General features: G+C 43.5%; 1 protein-coding gene and 1 non-coding gene across 2 annotated transcripts in view; both read right to left on the bottom strand.

The window, feature by feature from the left end:
• The window catches only part of LOC124718893 (carbonic anhydrase 2-like), a 216,463-nt gene extending 209,195 nt beyond the window's left edge, over nt 1-7,268 (bottom strand). Inside the window, exon 1 of the mRNA XM_047244541.1 lies at nt 7,106-7,268. Within this exon, the coding sequence (XP_047100497.1) occupies nt 7,106-7,166 (61 nt within the window). The 5' untranslated portion in view covers nt 7,167-7,268. The remainder of the gene's footprint in view (nt 1-7,105) is intronic.
• A 5,170-nt stretch (nt 7,269-12,438) lies between these two features.
• Nucleotides 12,439-12,513, bottom strand: Trnat-agu. Its single transcript has one exon. It is a non-coding gene; the product is annotated as a tRNA-Thr (tRNA).
• Between the last annotated feature and the right edge of the window lie 9,373 nt (nt 12,514-21,886).

Here is a 21,886-nt window from a genome sequence, read left to right as displayed (position 1 = left end):
GCTATAGATACAGCAATAAGGAATAGCGCAGTAGGCAGTACAGTTGAAGAGGAATGGACATCTCTAAAAAGGGCCATCACAGAAGTTGGGAAGGAAAACATAGGTACAAAGAAGGTAGCTGCGAAGAAACCATGGGTAACGGAAGAAATACTTCAGTTGATTGATGAAAGGAGGAAGTACGAAAAGTTCCGGGAAATTAAGGAATATTGAAATACAAGTCGCTGAGGAATGAAATAAATTGGAAGTGCAGGGAAGCTAAGACGAAATGGCTGCAGGAAAAATTTGAACGCATCGAAAAAGGAATGATTGTCGGAAGAACTGACTCAGCATACATGAAAGTCAAAACAACCTTTGGTGACATTAAAAGCAAGGGTGCTAATACTAAGAGTGCAACGGGAATTCCACTGTTAAATGCAGAGGAGAGAGCGGATATGTGGAAAGAATACATTGAAAGTCTCCATGAGGGGGATGACTTGTCTGACGTGATAGAAGAAGAAACAGGAGTTGATTTAGAAGAGATAGGGGATCCAATGTTAGCATAAAAATTTAAGAGAGCTTTGGAGGACTTAAGATCATTTAAGGCAGAAGGGATAGATAACATTCCATCAGAATTTCTAAAACCATTGGGGGAAGTGGCAACAAAACGACTATTCACGTTGGTGTGTAGAATATATGAGTCTGGCGATATACCATCTGACTTTCGGAAAAGCATCATCCACACAATTCCGAAGACGGCAAGAGCTGACAAGTGCGAGAATTATCGCACAATCAGCTTAACAGCTCATGCATCGAAGCTGATTACAAGAATAATATACAGAAGAATGGAAAAGAAAATTGAGAATGCGCTAGGTGACGATCAGTTTGGCCTTAGGAAAAGTAAAGGGACGAGAGAGGCAATTCTGACGTTACGGCTAATAATGGAAGCAAGGCTAAAGAAAAATCAAGACACTTTCATAGGATTTGTCGACATGGAAAAAGCGTTCGACAATATAAAATGGTGCATGCTGTTCGAGATTCTGAAAGAAGTAGGGGTAAGCTACAGGGAGAGACGGGTCATATACAATATGTACAACAACCAAGAGGGAATAATAAGAGTGGACCATCAAGAACGAAGTGCTCGTATTAAGAAGGGTGTAAGACAAGGCTGTAGCCTTTCGCCTCTACTCTTCAATCTGTACATCGAGGAAGCAATGATGGAAATAAAAGAAAAGTTCAGGAGTGGAATTAAAATACAAGGTCAAAGGATATCAATGATACGATTCGCTGATGACATTGCTATCCTGAGTGAAAGTGAAGAAGAATTAAATGATCTGCTGAACGGAATGAACAGTCTAATGAGTACACAGTATGGTTTGAGAGTAAATCGGAGAAAGACGAAGGTAATGAGAAATAGTAGAAATGAGAACAGCGAGAAACTTAACATCAGGATTGATGGTCACGAAGTCAATGAAGTTAAGGAATTCTGCTACCTAGGCAGTAAAATAACCAATGACGGACGGAGCAGGGAGGACATCAAAAGCAGTCTCGCTATGGCAAAAAAGGCATTTCTGGCCAAGAGAAGTCTACTAATATCAAATACCGGCCTTAATTTGAGGAAGAAATTTCTGAGGATGAACGTCTGATAAGGAGGAGGGACAGGACATCTGCTAAGACATGAGGGAATGACTTCCATGGTACTAGAGGGAGCTGTAGAGGGCAAAAACTGTAGAGAAAGACAGAGATTGGAATACACGTCAAGCAAATAATTGAGGACGTAGGTTGCAAGTGCTACTCTGAGATGAAGAGGTTAGCACAGGAAAGGAATTTGTGGCGGGCCGCATCAAACCAGTCAGTAGACTGATGACCAAAAAAAAAAAAAAAAAAAAACAGATGGTATCTGTTCTTTCGGTCGGGGCACACATTTTCAACTGTCCCCGTTGACTTATATCAACGCCTGTATGCAGCTAAGGGTACTCATTTCATTGTAATTTATTCTAACGAACTTCATGGTCACCGATGGCATCTCTTCTTTCGGACACGTCCGAAAGGACAGATACCATCTTCATATATAGATATGGCATTGTTCTAACAAATTTCTATCTAGATAATTGATCGAATAAATAAATCATTCAAACAAATTTTCTCGCGAATAAATTATTCACGGATAAAGAGATTATTCCTCTCTGTCAATTTAAATAATTACTTGTTATTTATTATTCTTAACTCAAATGACGAATAACGTTGAAAGCCAATGTATTTTCTATGTTTACTTCTTGTACAGAATTCGATAACTAGTGCTCCTTCCCCGTGACCCAGTACAGTTTCTGTTTTGTAAATATTCAATTACTGGTTTGTGCAGAGTCATGCTTTGATGATTCCAAAGCCCCCGGCACGGTTAGGGTTGCCACCTGTACTTTAGTAGAAAGTATTGTACGTTATTTGGGGCATTAGTTCTCTGTTCTTTAAGAGAACAACAAAGTACGCGGAAATACTCTATTTCACATAGTTTGGAATCAAAGAACTTTCAGCATTGCAGCGCGTCAGCAATCGTAAGTATCGAAATAATTATGAAAAATCCGCCTCGATTGCACTAACTACCTGGTGTTTACCTAGGTTTCAGCGTGGGTAGCCACGCCTTCTTCAGAACAAGATATAAAACAGCTTGCCTAAATAGGAATCACTTTACTTAAATCATTAAAGGACCACGAAAGTTGGCCGGAATTTTGCTTGTAAGATATCTGCTGAATAACTGAACCGTGGATTAACTGGTCATGTCTGAACGGAACATAATCTCAAATGTCAATACAGTCAACGGACAAAGTGAAAGATCCCGTCAATTTCAATTCTTTGCAACTATTAAGTACCACATGCGTCTTTGCTAGACTGTGTACACTAAGTAGATTATTTATTTCACGAAAAGTTACCCGACAATCTCGAAAGTATATTGCTCGTTACATATCGACTCTAGTCCCGACATTTAGTGTCCTTGCGAGACGAAACGACTGCCGGCAACCTCGGTGATGTAATACTTGTGGCACTATTGTTGCGTAGCGAAAACTTGTGCTGCCTGTTTCAATTTGTGTGAGGGCGGATTCAGCGCAATAAAGCTCGGTTATTCGGTTTTATAACTTTACATAATAGCTTATCTTAGATAAAGACAACTTCAGTAAACTGATTACCGAATGTTCACCAACAAACGAAAGAAACAAATCCAGTCTGACTTAGATAAAAATTAATAGTGCGTTTACCTTAAATGCAGACTGTAAAGACGCTCTTTAGCAGTGACAGTTATCTGTTAAATATTGTTAAAAGCCATGAAGAATATATTTTTGGACAAAAAGTTTAGCAACGTAAATAATGCTTTATTTTGATGCATTGTGCTTCTTTCCCTACCTTCAGCACGATTCGACTTCTTCGACGCTTCTTCGGCTAGTATATGTCTGTAGGTTACTGTAAGTCTCACTTGGCGATGGACAGTAATACGGTTAAACTATTTATTTCTAAATCGTTGGTGTAGAAACTCGAAAAATTTCATTGAGTGGCCTCGTTGACATTTTCTCGATAAAAAAGTTGTTAGTGTCCTGCACAGTTATGAATTCATTTATGTGCTTAAGCCCAGCGTCTCTTTCGACATTTTTGAGTCACAAAGCTCCACGTAGCTGCATAAGCGTATGTACGAGCGAAGACCTGTTCCAGCTTTACTCAGAGTTAGTCCAAAAAAACATTCGGATGACTTTATTTTGATACATTGCACTTTTTTCGAATGAACAACAAGTTTGCACTTGCCACTCACTGTTTCCTTATATCCACGCTGTGTTTCGAAGGTTTAAACCTCCATCATCAGGTGCATTTACATGTGTTAGTATCACGTATGTGTGTGTTGTGTTACGATTTTGGCGTAACTTGTGCCACTGTCTCCAGTGGTCACAGACTTCTTTCTCTGTCGTAACACTTCACATGTAAACTGCCATATACTTTATTTCCTAAAAAAGGAGGAGATTATTGTATAATGTCCCGTCGACAACGAGGTCATTAGAAACGGAGTACAACCTTGCATCAAGAAAGAACGGGGAAGGAAATCTGCCGTGCCCTTACTAAGGCACCTCCGGGCATTTGCCTGAAGCGATTTAGGGAAATCACGGAAAACCTCAATAATGATGACCGGACGCGGGTTGTGAGTCGAGCACTAGAGAAAAAAAAATAGAGAAAAAAACGGCATCGCTACACACGATAGCTCAGCATGTGAAGTTTCTCATCGATATAATTTCTGCGGTGTCATGCGACTTCCGCACAGTAATAATGAGGGAAAACGAGGAAGACACAAAAAGATAAAAAGAGAATAAAAAAAAATAAAGGGTTAAGTTGCAGACTGCAAAATGCAAGATCTCTGATCCAATCCCCCGATGGGCCTACGATTTTTTCTGTTATTTAGTGTTTCTTTGACCTCTAACAATGGGTAAAATTGCAAGTCAGGTGTCATCCCGTTTCGGAGTACATGTGGAACTGTAATTGTGTAAATCTATAGCTACATGATTACTCTGCAATTCACAGTTAAGTGCCTGGCATAGGGTTTATCGAACCATCTTAAGGATATTTCTCTGCCGTTCCACTGTCGAACAGCGCGCAAGAAAGACGAACATTTAAATCTTTCCGTGCGAGCTCTGGTTTCTCTTATTTTATTATCATCATTTTTTCCTATGTAGGTGGGCGCCAACGAAATATTTTCATCCTCTGAGGACAACGTTGGTGATTGATGTTTCATGAGAGGTTCCTGCCGCAACGTAAAACGTCTTTGTTTTAATGATTGCCACCCCAATTCACGTATCATATCCGTGGCACTCTCTCCTCCATTTCGCAATAGTACTAGACGATCTGCCCTTCTTTGTCCTGTGTCGATCTTCTCCGTTGCGGAACCCCCCGCCGCACAGGAATACTCCAGAAGAGGGCGGGCAGGCGTAATGTAGGCAACCTTATACATTTTATGTGTTCTGCCCCATCTAACTGGCTGTATAAGTCGGCTCAGAGGTGAGGGGAAGTCAAGGGCACACTACCGTAACTAGTAAAGCACTGCACCGTTCAAATCGACCTTCGTGTTGGGCGAGGCTTCACTTGTTTTACAACGTAACGAATGGAACACAAAAGTACTTCGTAGGCGGACAGCCTTAGCAGTCATACCACGGGTGCGGCCCCATTCGACTGAGTCTTCACCTGTCAGTACATCACCCCTCCACCTGCCAACAACGCCAGAAAGGGCTCTGCGTAACTAGCAAAAGATGAGACTGCAATAAGCAGAAACTATTAATCTGCAGGACCTCCGTCCATTTTGTCAAGACTGTTGACACTATCGAATATGGGTGTCTCGTTGGTACAATTACTCATTTGGCTTGTGTTTGTGGACAACTGCAGGACGTCCAGAGTCACCCGAACGTGGTTTTGGACTAAGTTTTGAGTAAACGTACCTTACTAGGTGCAATACATCTGCGCTCGTACATGATCTTATGCAGTTACATGGAACTTTGACTTACATGTAACTTGAGAAATGCTGGAAGAGACACTCGGTTTAAGCACACAAATGAGTTCATAATAGTGCAGGACACTGTCAGTTTTTTCTATCGAGAAATTCTCAAAGAATCGATCGCAAGACACTTCCCGCGTTTCTACACCAACTACAACTCTTGCAGCAATGATTTAAAAACAAATAATTCACCGAGCGATGGTTACAACAAACTACAGACACAGAATAGCCAAAGAAACGTCGGAGAAATCGGGTCACGAGTTTGAAATAGTTCTGACACGCATAAAGAAAATTTATTTTGAATGGCATTTGGGAAGTGAAGTGAACGTAGAATCACAATAAGTTACTTGCTAACAACTAGACCTAAATTGATAATATCTCGTTTTCTGCAATTGTTTGACACTGTCGATGCGTAAGATATGCGCTGTTAATTAAAATATGTGTGGATAAAAATCCTACTTCAAGATCGGAAATTCTCTTTACTGGTTACCAGTTTCGGCTCATTATCGAGCCTTTTCCAGATCAATCTCAAATGTTGTTCAGTGTGTGACACTCATTACTCATTTTCGTATTTTTTAGGGCTAAGTCGCCTTAGTCAAATAAAATCTTAAGGTGAATATTTTAGTTAGTTATGTAAACTGATAACGTTAATCAATAATCAAATGTTGTTACAGTGCCCATTTTGCCACACCTATGAGTATGTACGAACCATCGACAACGCCATGAATCAATTTTCATAACCAACTAATATATTAACTTTAGGATTTTATTTAACTAGGGCGACTTTGCTGTAAAAAAAATAGGTCGATGTGGAGTGAGTGTCACACATTGAACAACATTTTAGATTGATCTGAGGGTGGCTCAGTAATGAGCCAAAATTTGTGAACTTGACATAGCATTTTTATCCACACATGTTTTATTTCGATTTTTGCTCAAGAAGATCATGCTTTGAAGGTGTGGTATTGTTATGCGAATGTGTATGTCTAGACTGTATTTTTTGTGCCACAGTGGCAAACATTACAAAAACAAACTTTCTGGTGAGGTGTTTGAGAGAAGAGTTCTTTGAAAGCTAGTTTAAAATCAACAAAAAGTGCATTTGTTACATACATGACAGAATTGGAGCAACAAATATAATTAGATTCCAAATTTATCTATTTTTTTTATAAAAGTCTTTGTTCAGAGCTGAATTGATTTATTCGTGTAAATGGATAATCTTTGGAATAAATGTTTTTATTTTTTATTTACAAATAAGAATTAATAATTTTTATTTGTATTCGTTATTCTTTCATTCGCGTAAATTTTGCCCATCTATGACTGGAACTAAGATACGATGCATTTCACAAGATGCCTGTTCAGATGACTTCAAGTCGTATGTTTAATGTGCAAAAACTAGGAATATTTTTGAGGGTCCTACGTAGGGATCCAGTAGAAATGGTGCAGGTAGAATCAGACCACGATAACAGCTCGAACAGAGAAATACAAGCAGTCATTCTTCGCACACTCCGTCCACGAAAATAGTGGCGAGAAACCCAAACAACACTACAGTGAAAGAAAGGTACCCCCCGCCATACACTTCACAGTGATTCGCAGAGTGGTGCGTGGGGCGCCTACCTCTTGTGACGTAGAGGAGGACGAGTAAGGCGGGTATGCAGGCGGTGGCAGCGGATGGCATCGTGGAAGAGGTCTCGCAGTGGAGAAAATCAGGAAAGTCGACTCGTGCGGCGGGTTGCAGAGGCGGCAGGCGGCGACAGAGAACTGGGAGCGCGTCGGCCGCGGACCGCGAAGCGACTGAGCCGCGGGGGCCGGCGCACCGGCTTATATAGCGACGCGGGGCATGCTGGGAACACTTCCGGCCGCACCGCCACTGCTGCGGGGGTGCGCCCGCACTGTTCATACATATTTCACCCCGTAGCTCCTCAGTCCTTATGCAGGAATAAACTAAACTCTCTTTACCTGTTGTTCAAGAGACGTTCAATAAGTAATGCAACACTTTTTTTTCTCGGCCAATTTCGGTTGAAAAAATGAAGAATTTTTTGTGGGACATCGTAGAATACTCCTACTTCAGTCCCTACAGAACCATCAAGTTCCAATAAATGGCGGCGCAATACGTAGCCTTCAAAATGTCTGTAACGGAGATGCATTTGAAGGACAGAACTGACCGTGCGTTTCGTTGGTGAGGCATCTGTCATCATCACAAAAGGTTGAGCAAACCTTTCTGATACCTGCATGTTGATTTGCTACACACAGTTTGACCCCTGCAATATTAGAGTGGATGGACATTCTCATCATGACTGATGCATCACAAACATCTCGCTGCTCAAGTGGACGTCTTTGTTGGTTGTGCTGACACATACACGCACTAGTTGGGTACTCAAAGGTGTATACTGTCTCGGTTCCTCCCCAAGTAACGGTAGACCTTAAAGAGCAACGAAGGGTCATCTGTGCATAATTACTTGCATTTTATGAGCCTGATCGAAACAACTTTTTGTCGAACCTCAGCACAGGTGATCAAACATGGACTCATCACTTCCAATTGGAAACAAAATAGCAATCCATACAGTGGTGCCAGACCAACTCTCCTCCAAAGAAAAGTTCAGAGCAGCGCCCTCAGCCGCTAGAGTCATGGTGACAGTGTTCTGGGACTCTGATGAAGGGATTATTCTATTTGATATTCTCCCTCATGGTGCAACTATCAACTCTGATGTCCTCCCTCATAGTGCAACTATCAACTTTGACATGTACTGTGCTACCCTCAGGAAATTGAGGAAACGAGTTTAGCAGCCGGCCGCTGTGGCCGAGTGGTTCTAGGTGCGTCAGTTCGGAACCGCGCTGCTGTTACGTCACTGGTTTGAATCCTGCCTCGGGCATGGATGTGTGTGATGTCCTTAGGTTAGTTAGGTTTAAGTAGTTCTAAGTCTAGGGGCCTGATGACCTCAGATGATGTCCCATAGCGGTCAGAGCCATTTGGACAATTTTGAACAATTTTAGCATGTTAATCGCCACAAAAATGGAAAAAAAACTTCTCCTTGTCCATTACAATGCAAGGCCTCACACAAGTCTGCGCCTGAGAGGAGCTCACAATTCCTCATTGGACTATTCTTTCTCATCCACTGTACAACCCCAATCTCACTCCTCCTGACTTTTGGCCCAATGAAGTATGCACTCCATAGGAAGCAATATCTAGATGATGCGGAGATTATTGATGTAACAATACGTTGGCTCCGATGTCCACCAGTAATGTGGTACCATGCAAGCATACTGGACCTCCCAGTAATGTAGTATAAGGCTGTTGCATTGAATAACGATCGTGTTGAAATAGGGTGTTACAACCAACCAAAGCAGTGGTGTATGATATGTTGTATTTAAATCGTGAATAAAACCAACTTGCTTTCAGAAAAAAAGTATTGCATTACTTATTGAGTGCTCCTCGTACATATTTCATTCCATACTTCCTCAGTCCTTATGTAGGAATAAAGTAAAGTCTCTGTGCCTGACTGTAGCATGTACAGGGGATGGACGAAATTTGGAAACAAGAAAAAAATAATACATTACCAAGCCTAATCCATGAAGGAAAACCGTTGGCATTCAAAGCAGCTTCCAGTCGCCTTGGAATGGATAAATAGGCGTCCTGCACGGTTTTCAAGGGAATCATATACCGTTCACCTTGCAAAGTACTTTCAAGTTCAGCTAACATTTATGCAGGTGGATTTCGACCACGTAGACTTCTCTCCAAGGTAGAAAACATTGGCTCAATAACAGTGAGATCTGGTGAGTTTGTTGACCAGTGGAGATCTGACGTATCATCCTCGTGTTCGCAAAACCAGTTCTGGACTGAGCGAGCTGTGTCAACAGAGGCCCTGTCGTCCTGGAACACAGCATCATCATTGGGGAAAGGCCCTGTCGTCTTGGGGCACAGCATCATCATTGGGGAACAGATGGGATGGCCTTGTGAATGGCGCATTATCATGTTGAAAAATGCCACTGCTGATAGGAAACATGATTGTGGTGGAGAGGTGTACATAGTTTGGAACCAGTACGACACTCGTAGACCGTCATGGTGTCTGACAGTAGTGCAACCTTGCCGAGTAACCACGAGTCCCATGAAATACTACGATGTGGCTGTGCGAATCGTCGCTGAACCTCGACCACAATTTGGAAACAGTGTGAAACAAGACTCATCCAATCAAGTGACTCACTTACATTGAATGTCGTGATTTCCTGGCTTTGGCACCACGTTTACTGCTTAAGACATTTAAGCCGCTGGCGACTGGTTTTGGAATTCCAGCTCGATCTTTAATTCTCTGCTTATGGAGCTGTCTACGTGTTGTTTTGGTGTTGGCAGGGTTCGCGAGTGCGACATTCAGTTGTGCAGGTGACTTTTGCAGCTGCGCCTTCTTATTTTTCGTCACAATCCTTTTGAATGATCGTATGTCACGATCATTCAACACTCACTCTTGGTCACTTAGCCGATGATGTTCTTCTGCTTTCCCTGTTTGGCCGGCCGGAGTGGCCGTGCGGGTCTAGCAGCTACAGTCTGGAACCGAGCGTCGCAGGTTCGAATCCTACCTCGGGCATGAGTGTGTGTGATGTCCTTAGGTTAGTTAGGTTTAATTAGTTCTAAGTTCTAGGCGACTGATGACCTCAGAAGTTAAATCGCATAGTGCTCAGAGACATTTGAACCATTTTTCTTCCCTGTTTGTTGAGTAAACCTTCAATATGGTGCCTCTTTAAACACGACCTACATTGTCTACCTTCGTTATGGAAGCATCCACTATACGACCACCAACAATTTGTCCATATTTAAATCCACATAATTCATTCGCAACCACATGGAACGACTGACACTTATTACGTATTGAGGGCACTGTACAGGCGAGGCAACGTGTAGGCTTGGCTAGCATCAGCTTTTATATTAAAAAATCCGTTCCTTGCAGTTTTTCCAAATTTTGTCCAACCCCTATGCTTTGCACCATGTGCTTTCTTCATGTCCCCAGTATGTGCCAGTATCTGCTTGAAGAACGCGGTTTATGATAGTGTCAGAATGTCTTCGAGAAATTTGTCTGTTATTAGTGTTCTTCTGTTTGTTTACAATACTAGTCTGGACAAAAACGATAAACAAAAAAGATTGTGATAGTGGTTTTAGTGCTTCAGATGCTCTATGTACACTACTGGCCATTAAAATTACTACACCAACAAGAAATGCAGATGATAAACGCGTATTCATTGGACAAATATATTATACTAGAACTGACATGTGATTACATTTTCACGCAATTTGGGTGCATAGATCCTGAGAAATCAGTACCCGGAACAACCACCTCTGGCCGTAATAACGGCCTTGATACGGCTGGGCATCGAGTCAAACAGAGCTTGGATGGCGTGTAGAGGTACAGCTGCCCATGCAGCTACGACACGATACCACAGTTCATCAAGAGTAGTTACTGGCGCATTGTGACGCGCCAGTTGCTCGGCCACCATTGACTAGACGTTTTCAATTGGTGAGAGATCTGGAGAATGTGCTGGCCAGGCAGCAGTCGAACATTTTCTGTATCCAGAAAGGCCCGTACAGGACCTGCAACATGCAGTCGTGCATTATCCTGCTGAAATGTAGGGTTTCGCAGGGATCGAATGAAGGGTAGAGCCACGGGTCGTAACACATCTAAAATGTAACGTCCACTGTTCAAAGTGCCGTCAATGCCAACAAGAGGTGACCGAGACGTGTAACCAATGGCACCCCATACCATCACGCCGGGTGATGCGCCAGTATGGCGATGACGAATACACGCTTCCAATGCGACCATCATGATGCTGTAAACAGAACCTGGATTCATCCGATAAAATGACGTTTTGCCATTCGTCGTTCAGTACACCATCGCAGGCGCTCCTGTCTGTGATGCAGCGTCAAGGGTAACCGCAGCCACGGTCTCCGAGCTGATAGTCCATGCTGCTGCAAACGTCGTCGAACTGTTCGTGAAGATGGTTGTCGTCTTGCAAACGTCCCCATCTTTTGACTCAGGGATCGAGACATGGCTGCACGATCCGTTACAGCCATGCGCATTAGATGCCTGTCATCTCGGCTGCTAGTGATACGAGGCCGTTGGGATCCAGCACGGCGTTCCGTATTACCCTCCTGAACCCACCGATTCCATAATCTGCTAACAGTCATTGGATCTCGACCAACGCGAGCAGCAATGTCGCGATACGATAAACCGGAATCGCGATAGGCTACAATCCGACCTTTATTAAAGTCGGAAACGTGATGGTACGCATTTCCCTCCCTACACGAGGCATCAGAACAACGCTTCACCAGGCAACGCCGGTCGACTGTTGTTTGTGTATGAGAAATCGGTTGGAAACTTTCCTCATGTCAGCACGGTGTAGGTGTCGCCACCGGCGCCAACCTTATGTGAATGCTCTGGAAAGCTAATCATTTGCATATCACAGCATTTCTTCCTGTCGGTTAAATTTCGCGTCTGTAGCACATCATCTTGGTGGTGTAGCAATTTTAATGGCCAGTAGTGTAGGTAATATTCACTCTGTACGTGCCATAAATTCTGGTAAATCACGCCAATTTCTTACATTGTGCATTTCAATCTTATTATGTCCTAGAACAATGCACTGACTGACGATATTAATTTTTCTTTCATAAAATGTTAGTTGAGGACTGAAGAGGATAACAGAGCATTTCAGGAACGAGCGTGATTCCCGAACTTGATTGATGTGCACTCGCAGAACGCTACCACAGCGATGCTGCTTATTTTCGTGCCTGTGGGTTGTGTCGGTTAATTTTCTTCCTTATGCCAGCTTATATTCAGTAGTTTCAGCACAGAGAGAGACTAAATCTGGCATTTTATGACTATTCTGAGTACGTACGAATTTCTGATGTGTCTACCGTTACTGGGACTTTCCGTGGATACATTCAGACTGAAGTGACGTACTAAAATTGGTACCGAGGCCGGGATTCGAACCCGGGCCTCCTGCACACTAGGGAGATGCGCTAACGACTGCGCCACCCTGCCGCAGTGGCTTTGCACAACTGGACGGAGTGGCATAGCCCTTGCAAGTTGTGCAAAGCCACTGTGGCAGGGCGATGTAGTGGTTAGCGAATGTGCCTAGTGAGCAGAGGCCCGGGTTCGAATCCCGGCCTTGATAAAAATTTTCGCTCGTCGCTTCAGTCTGCATATATACATCATAGATGTTTGAGATTTTAAAAGTTCTCTGGAAACATACAGTTTCATTTGATTTTCAGGTCGAAATTTCAGACTCTGAGAAAGCTCGAACCATTGGAACAAACAACATGGGAGCGTCATACCAAAGGATGGGACACACAGTTAGGCTGCAGCATTATTACTGCAGAAAGAATTGTTACGAGCAAGAGTCAGTACAACAGCGTGGCAACAAGAGAATGCGCGGGTCCTTCAACAATCTCGAGAAGATTGTAGGATTGTTCGGCTCACACTGATAAATATACAGGGTGAACATTATAAGAACCGGCCGCGTTGGCCGAGCGGTTCTAGGCGCTTCAGTCTGGAAACACGCGGCTGCTGCTGTCGCAGGTTCGAATCCTACCTCAGGCATAGATGTATGTGATGTCGTTAGGTTAGTTCGTTAGTAGTTCTAAGTCTAGGGGACTGATGACCTCAGATGTTACGTCCCATAGTGCTTAGAGGCATTTGAACCATTTTTTTTAAAGGCACTCCGTCTTCAGGCCAGTAGTGGCCTACCGTGACCATCCGACCGCCGTGTCATCCTCACAAGGATGCGGATAGGAGGGGCGTGGGGTCAGCACACCGCTCTCCCGGTCGTTATGATGGTATTCTCGACCAAAGCCGCTACTATTCGGTCGAGTAGCTCCTCAATTGGCACCACGAAGCTGAGTGCACCCCGAAAAATGGCAACAGCGCATTGCGGCCTGGATGGTCACCCATCCAAGTGCCGACCACGCCCGACAGCGCTTAACTTCGGTGATATCACGGGAACCAGTGAAGCCACTGCGGCAAGACCGTTTCTACCATTTTCTTAACATTAATAAAACGAAAAATCTGTAGTGATGGAGGTAAATAGGTCACATGGACACGTGCCCAGAAATTCATCATTGCCACGGTAGATAGTGCAAATGGCAAGTTCCTCTGACCACATGCTGTGTCTGAAGCCCACTGATGACGATTATGCAGATCGATGATGTCAGTTCTGGTAGAGGTTGCTTCCTCGGTAAAGAGGACTAATGACAGAAATCGCATAATTGTTATGATGTGGTGCAAAAGCCGTGGGCAAATTCCTTCCCTTTGAGGGAAATACGCTGCTGATAATCCTTGCAATTGTTGAAGATGACAGGGATAGTAGTTGCTGTCATGCAGAATACACGTAATTGAACTTTGGCTTACACCATTTTGGCGGACCACTTGCCTGGAGCCTGTACCGGGGTTGGTAACAACATCCTGTACAACCCATTCCTCCAGATCTGGTGCACGCTTAGTCCGTCACCTCCCTGCACGTTCGTCTGTCTGAAGGAGTTATGATCACACAAACGCCCAAAGAAGACTTGAAATGTACAGAGCTATTACAAATGATTGAAGCGATTTCATAAATTCACTGTAGCTCCATTCATTGACATATGGTCACCACACACTACAGATACGTAGAAAAACTCATTAGGTTTTGTTCGGCTGAAGCCGCACTTCAGGTTTCTGCCGCCAGAGCGCTCGAGAGCGCAGTGAGACAAAATGGCGACAGGAGCCGAGAAAGCGTATGTCGTGCTTGAAATGCACTCACATCAGTCAGTCATAACAGTGCAACGACACTTCAGGACGAAGTTCAACAAAGATACACCAACTGCTAACTCCATTCGGCGTTGGTATGCGCAGTTTAAAGCTTCTGGATGCCTCTGTAAGGGGAAATCAACGGGTCGGCCTGCAGTGAGCGAAGAAACGGTTGAACGCGTGCGGGCAAGTTTCACGCGTAGCCAGCGGAAGTCGACGAATAAAGCGAGCAGGGAGCTAAACGTACCACAGCCGACGGTTTGGAAAATCTTACGGAAAAGGCTAAAGCAGAAGCCTTACCGTTTACAATTGCTACAAGCCCAGACACCCGATGACAAAGTCAAACACTTTGAATTTTCGGCGCGGTTGCAACAGCTCACGGAAGAGGATGCGTTCAGTGCGAAACTTGTTTTCAGTGATGAAGCAACATTTTTTCTTAATGGTGAAGTGAACAGACACAATGTGCGAATCTGGGCGGTAGAGAATCCTCACGCATTCGTGCAGCAAATTCGCAATTCACCAAAAGTTAACGTGTTTTGTGCAATCTCACGGTATAAAGTTTACGGCCCCTCTTTCTTCTGCGAAAAAAACGTTACAGGAGACGTGTATCTGGACATGCTGGAAAATTGGCTCATGCCACAGCTGGAGACCGACAGCGCCGATTTCAACAGGATGGTGCTCCACCGCACTTCCATCATGATGTTCGGCATTTCTCAAACAGGAGATTGGCAAACCGATGGATCGGTCGTGGTGGAGATCACCATCAGCAATTCATGTCATGGCCTCCACGCTCTCCCGACTTAGCCCCATGCGATTTCTTTCTGTGGGGTTATGTGAAAGATTCAGTGTTTAAACCTCCTCTACCAAGAAACGTGCCAGAACTGCGAGCTCGCATCAACGATGCTTTCGAACTCATTGATGGGGACATGCTGCGCCGAGTGTGCGAGGAACTTGATTATCGGCTTGATGTCTGTCGAATCACTAAAGGGGCACATATCGAACATTTGTCAATGCCTAAACAAACTTTTTGGGTTTTTGTACGTGTGTGCAAAGCATTGTGAAAATATCTCAAATAATAAAGTTATTGTAGAGCTGTGAAATCGCTTCAATCATTTGTAATAACCCTGCAGTGTGATGTGGTTGGTATCAGTGAGGTTACTTGTGCTGGTACAGCCGTGCTGGCTGTACACAAACACCGCCACGGATTGTTCGCGACGTGAATAACGGACCATTCTGCTGCTTGCAGTACGCTGCGCCAATCACACAGCGTGCAAAACGCAGGGAACACACGGCACGCAGTCAGATAAACTTTCATTCGTCACCATCTACCGTGGCAACGATGCACTTCTGGCCACATGTTCACAGTACCATTTTTCCTCTGTTTCCAGTCAGAAATCCGTCACTGTAGTTTGTCTGTTTTATTCATGTTCACGTTAGGTAGATGACAAAAGCTTAAATGTGGGCAGGGGTTACGGGCAGAGTGCCACAGCAACCTGACAGATTAGCACAAGCCGGGTTGAGATCAAACTTGCGATGTGTTTGTTTATCGATGACATCATATCACAGCCAAAGAGACTTGACTGTCGTCGTACTCTTCACGACCAGGGTACCAAAGGGAATATTCTAGCAAGAACCTATATTGCAGTTTGCACCACAGACTGCTTGAGGAATGTACATATTTCACGAGTCTGCCCTCTCCTCTGATTCATCAGCCTACAGCGTATCTGGGCTCCAGTGAATTGGGAGAGCGTATACTTTCATACCAGTCTTCAGACAGCAATCACCATGAACTGGTACAGCTTGTGTTTCAAGCGTGGCAATAAATTCCTCAAGATGGATTATTGGAGGTTGTGTGCCCCCATGCAACATGGAGTAGAACCGTGTATTCGTGCATGTGCTGGTCACACCTCATACTGATGATGGGGCATCAGTTCTGAATGGAATGAAAGTTCAGTAATTTGATACCCGTTGTGGTGAAGCAGAATCCAACTACGCTTATAGGTTCCGTCGACATAGACAAAGCGTTCGACAACGTAAACTGGCGCAAGATGTTCGAAATTCTTAGCAAAATAAGAGTAAGCTATATGGAAAGATGTGTAATACACAATATGCACAAGAACCAAAAGGAAAGAATAAGATTCTAAGATAAATAAGGAGATGCAGTGTTTCGCCCTTGTTGTTCGATCTCTACAACGGAGAACCAATGACGGAAATAAAAGGAAGTTTCGAGGGCGGAAGTTTAGGGTTAAAGGATATCAGTGATAAGATTCACTGGTGACATTTCTAGCCTCAGTGAACGTGAGGAACTGCCAGATCTGCTGAATGAAATGAACAGTCTTACGAGTGTAGAATATGGATTGAGATTAAACCGGAAAGAGACAAAGGTAAAGAGGTGTAGCAGAAATCAGAATAGCGACGAACTTAGCGTCAAAAACGGATGATTACAAAGTAGACTTCCTATTTTAGTGTTCAACCCTGAGGTTGGTTTGCAGCAAAGCACCATTCCTCTCTTATGTCTGCCATCCTCTTCATTTCCACGTATGTGTTACATCCAACGTCATTCATGATCTGTTGCATGTATGATATCCTTGGTCGTCCCCGCCGATTCCTTCCCTCAATAGCTCCTTCTGCTGTTGTTCCAATGATGTTGTTGTGTCATAGGATGTGCCCTACAAGTTTGTCTCTTCTTGTTTGGATGTGCCTCCACAGAGATCTGGTTTCCTGTACTCTTCTAAGCACCTCTTCATTTGTTACTTTATCTCTCCAGCTGATCTTCATCATCCTTCTATAGCACCACATCACCAGGGCCTCTAGCCGTCTTCTCTCTTCTCTTCCAAGTTTCACATCCGTATTGGGCCACATTCTAAACGAAACCATTTTAAGATACGTTTCTTTATTTTCAGACTGATGTTGTTGCTTGTAAGTTCCTTCTCCAATTAAATGCAATTTTGGCCTTTTGTATTCTGCGTACAATTTCTTTCCGGCTTCTACCATCCCCTGTGATTTTGCTTCCCAGGTAAAGTAAATTCCTGTATCACTTCCAGCTCCTCTCTTCCAATTCTCACTCTCAGAGGTTCATATTCTGCTCCTGTACGGCATACCATCACTTTAGTCTTTTTATTGTTTATTCTCATTCCATGCAGATTGCATAGAATTTTTTCCATTTTTCTGAGGACTCTACATCTTCTCTAGTCTCCGTGACTATAGCAATATCATCTGCATAACGTAGCATGTCCATCTTCTGCCCATTAATTTTGATCCCCACCTCAGTAGTTTCTCGAACTTGGTCTATAGCTTCCTGGATGTAAGCACTGAATATAAGAGGAGAGCGAGCATATCCTTGCCTCACCCCTTTTCTAATATTTGCTTTTTGTTCCTGGTGACAGTTCCTAATCACTGCCACCTCATTCTTATAGAAACTGAGTGTCACACGGATGTCTTTGTACTTTATTCCACTTTTCCTCAGCACTCTGAACAGCTCTTGCCAGATAACGTTATCAAATGCCTTTTCCTTGTCTACAAAGGCAATATAAGATGGTTTATTTTTCTGTAATCGCTTTTCGATAACGAGTCTCAGTGCCAGAATCGCCTCTCTTGTTCCCAATCCCCTTCTGCAACCAAACTGATCTTCACTCAGCATATCCTCCACCTTCTCTTCAGTTCTCTCCAGAACTATTTTTATGAGAATTTTTGATGCATGTGATCATTCGGTAGCTGCTGCCTTCTTTGGTATGGGAACAATGATACATTTCTGGAAGTCTGTCGGTATCTCTCCTGTGTTATAGATGGACGTAATAAGTTTAAGCAGCACCATTTTCATGCTGTCGCCAGCGTTCTTCATTAGTTCTGCAGGGATGTCATCGATATCCGTTGCTTTGTTGTCCCGTAGTTCTTTTACAGCTCTGTCAAATTCTCCTTGCAGAATTTCATCTCCCTTGTCATCTTCGTCTACTTGCTCTTTTCTTCCTATTACTTCCTCGGAGAGAGGTGTTCCGGCATACAACTCCTCTATGTATTCTTTCCATCTGTTCAACATGTCTTCACCAAACAGCATTTTCCCATCTTTATTTTCTATTGTGCCTGAGAGTGTTGTTTTACGTTTGTTAAAAAACTGATTTGCTGTTCAATTCTTCCGTTCTGCATATTTTCTTCCACTTCCCTGCACATTTCTTCAAGAAAAATTTCTTTTGCTTTCATAGCTTCCCTATTAACGAAATTCCTTAGTCTTCTCTATTCACCTTTTCCTTGTTCATCAGTTGCATTTTTGTATAATCTCCTGTTTTCTATAATCTCAATAAAATCTGCTGTAAACCACTTCGTCTTGTTTTTGGGTTCAGTTCTTCCAACTATCGTTTCTGCTGCTTTGTATATACCAGATTTAATTTGATCCAAGCCTTCATTTACTCCACCATGTTGAAAATTCTTAGCTAGGTTGTCTGTTTCATGAGCATAGCACTTTGCCAGTCCCTCAGTTTTCAGTTTTTCTAGTTCCCATTTAAGTTTTCCTGGCTTCTTCTTCAAACGTCTGTTTCTCAGTGAACTTTTCATCAGGACCAGATTATGATCACTGCCTATGTCTGCAGATGGACAGCTCCTGCAATCTTTTATCTGGTTCCTAAAACGTGCTTTCACTAGAATGTACTCAATCTGTTGTCTCCTCAGGTCTCCAGGGGCCTTCCATGTGTATCTTCTTTGTTTGTGATGTTGGAAAAGTGTGTTTGCAAAAACAACTAATTGGTTCCTCGAGCAGAACTCGATTAGTCGATCTCCTCTTTCATTTCTTCTTCCAAGTCCATATTTGCCAACAATTCCTTCCTCCGGTTCTTCGCCCACAATCGCGTTGCAGTACCCCATGGCAATCAGGTTTTCATCTCTCTAAACATTTCTCATCGCATTACTTATTTCTTCGTATATTTCGTCAATAACTGCATCTTCTTCTTTGGATGTTGGCATGTATATTTGTATTATCACAGTGTCCTTCGGTTTAGTTTCAAGTTTGACTAGTATTATTCGAGAGCTATATTGCACATATCCCTTGACACGTGAGCCATAACTTTTCCTCAAAATTATTCCAACTCCTCCAATTCCTGGTCTATCTTGGTCAGTTCTGGTGTGAATGATTCTGTATTCTCCAGACCAGAAAAAGTAGATCAAGTTAATGAATTCTGCTTTGAAAGCAAAATTACCCATGGTGGACGAAGCAAGGAGGAGATAAAAAGCAGACTACCATGGGAAAAGATGGCAGTTCTGGCCAAGAGAAATCTACTGGTATCAAAAATTGGCCCTAACGTCAGGAAGAAATATCTGAGAGTGGACGTTTGGAGCACAGCCTTGAACGGTAGTAAATCATGGGCAGTGGGACAACTGGAACAAAAGAGAATCGAAGCACTTGGGATGTCGTGCTATGTAACAATGTTGAAAATCAAGTGGACAGGTAAGACAAGCAATGAAGTGCTCCTCTGCAGAACCGACAAGGGAAGGAATGTATGGAAAACCCTGGAAACAACAAGGGACAGGATGATAGGACATATGTTAAGGCATCTGGGCATAATCCCCATATTACTAGTGTGAACTACAGAGGATAAAAACTGTAGGGAACACAGAGATCTGTATGCATCCAACATATAACTGGCGATGTAGGGTTCAAGTACTACGAAAAAAATGGTGGGTGTGTCCACAAACTTTCATAAGTATGAGCCAGAAGCGCCATGGTGTAGCACTTCTCACTTATGTTAATGTTAACCAGGAAATGCATTTTGTCTTCAAGGTAAATGTTACTTTGTGAGATTTAGTATGCTATATGTATTTAAAACCTTGCACTGCATCCATGAAGTTCAAATGCGCAAAGACTGAAACACATGTAGTTGCCTACCGTTCAGCGAAGTATCATCCAACCACAACTACAACAGTCGCCTATTTATTCCACATCCGAAACAAACACGTTATCTACCCCTATAATACTATTTCCCCTCCCTTATCCACCCCAAAGTTCCTGTCGCCTTCCTCACACGTTCTCTTCATGTTTCTTTCATACCCTTGTGCAGAGCGTCAGCTTCACATTTACGATCAGCATTTCCACAGCCATTCAAATCACTGAATATTTCGTCCTCTGTAACCACAACTATGGGATATGAGACTTTATTACATTCATTGCAGCCACAAGTCCTCTAACCAAGGTAGCACAATATGCAGTATGACCGTAACCTGCACCAGCTTCATCACCTACACCAACACCAGCACCAGTAGCCATTTTAGCACAGTCATCACCAGCAGCAATATGCTTTCCAACAGTGCCATCATCACCAGAAGCAGTAGACATTCTAGCAGAGTCATCACCACCAGCACCACCAACAATTCCAGCACAGTTATCTCTAGCAACTGTACCCATACCATCTGTCATCATCACGTGCACCAGTACCAATACCACTTCAGTCATCATCAGCCATTCCAGCACTGTCCTCAAAACCAGCATCAGCACCCATTCCAGCACAGTCATCATCACCAGCAACACTAGCCATTCCAGCAAAGCCATCATAACAAGTGACAATAACCATTCTGGCACAATCATCGTCAGCACATGTAGCCATTCCAGCATAGTCTCCACCAGCATCCATTCCAACTCGGTTGTTATCACCAGCAACAAAAAAATGTGAAATGTGTGTGAAATCTTATCGAACTTAACTGCTAAGGTCATCAGTCCCTAAGCTTACACACTAGTTAACCTAAATAATCCTAAGGACAAACACACGCACCCATGCCCGAGGGAGGACTCGAACCTCCGCTGAGACCAGCCGCACAGTCCATGACTGCAGCGCCTGAGACTGCTCGGCTAATCCCGTGCGGCCACCAGCAACATTATGCAATCCAGCACAGCCGTGTCCACCAGCACAGTAACCAATCTAGCACAAGAACCAGTAGCCAATCAGTTCAGTCATCATCACCAGCACAAGTACCCATTCCAGTACAGTCATCATCTTCAGCATCAGCAATCATACCAGCACAATCATCATCAATAGCACTAGCACTCATTCTGACACAGTTATCACAACCAGTATGAGTAGACATTCAAACACAGGCATCATCACGAGACCAGCACCAGAAAGCAGTCAAGCACAGCCATCATCAGCAATCCCAGCCCCTTCCAGCACAGACATCACTAGAACCAGCAGCAGTCTAGCTCAGTGAGCAACAACAACACCAGTAGCTATTCTATAACCGTCATCATCACCAGCATCAGTAGCTATTCCAGCACTGTCATCACAAGCACCAGTAGCCAAATCAGCACAGATATCATCAGCAGCACCACTAACCATTTCACCATAATCATCACCTGCACCAGTAGCCATTACAGAAAGTCATGATCACCAGCACTGGTACCCAATACAGCACAGTCATCATCACCAACACCAGTACCCAATCCAGCACAGTCATCACTGCTAGCACCAGTAGCCATTCCAGAACTATCACCACTACAAGCACCAGTACAAAATCCATTGCAGTCATCATCACCAGCACCAGAAGCCATTCCAACACAATCATTATCACCAGCACCAATACCCACCCCAGAACTGTCATCACTAGCTCCAGCAGACATTACAGCACATGGTGACAACCAGCATGTGTGGCCATTAGA

The sequence above is a fragment of the Schistocerca piceifrons genome, chromosome 10, assembly GCF_021461385.2.
Source record: "Schistocerca piceifrons isolate TAMUIC-IGC-003096 chromosome 10, iqSchPice1.1, whole genome shotgun sequence".
In the NCBI taxonomy this organism is placed as follows: Eukaryota; Metazoa; Arthropoda; class Insecta; order Orthoptera; family Acrididae; genus Schistocerca; species Schistocerca piceifrons.
The sequence above is the reverse complement of the archived record's forward strand: the minus strand, read 5'-3'. Positions and strand labels throughout refer to the sequence as shown.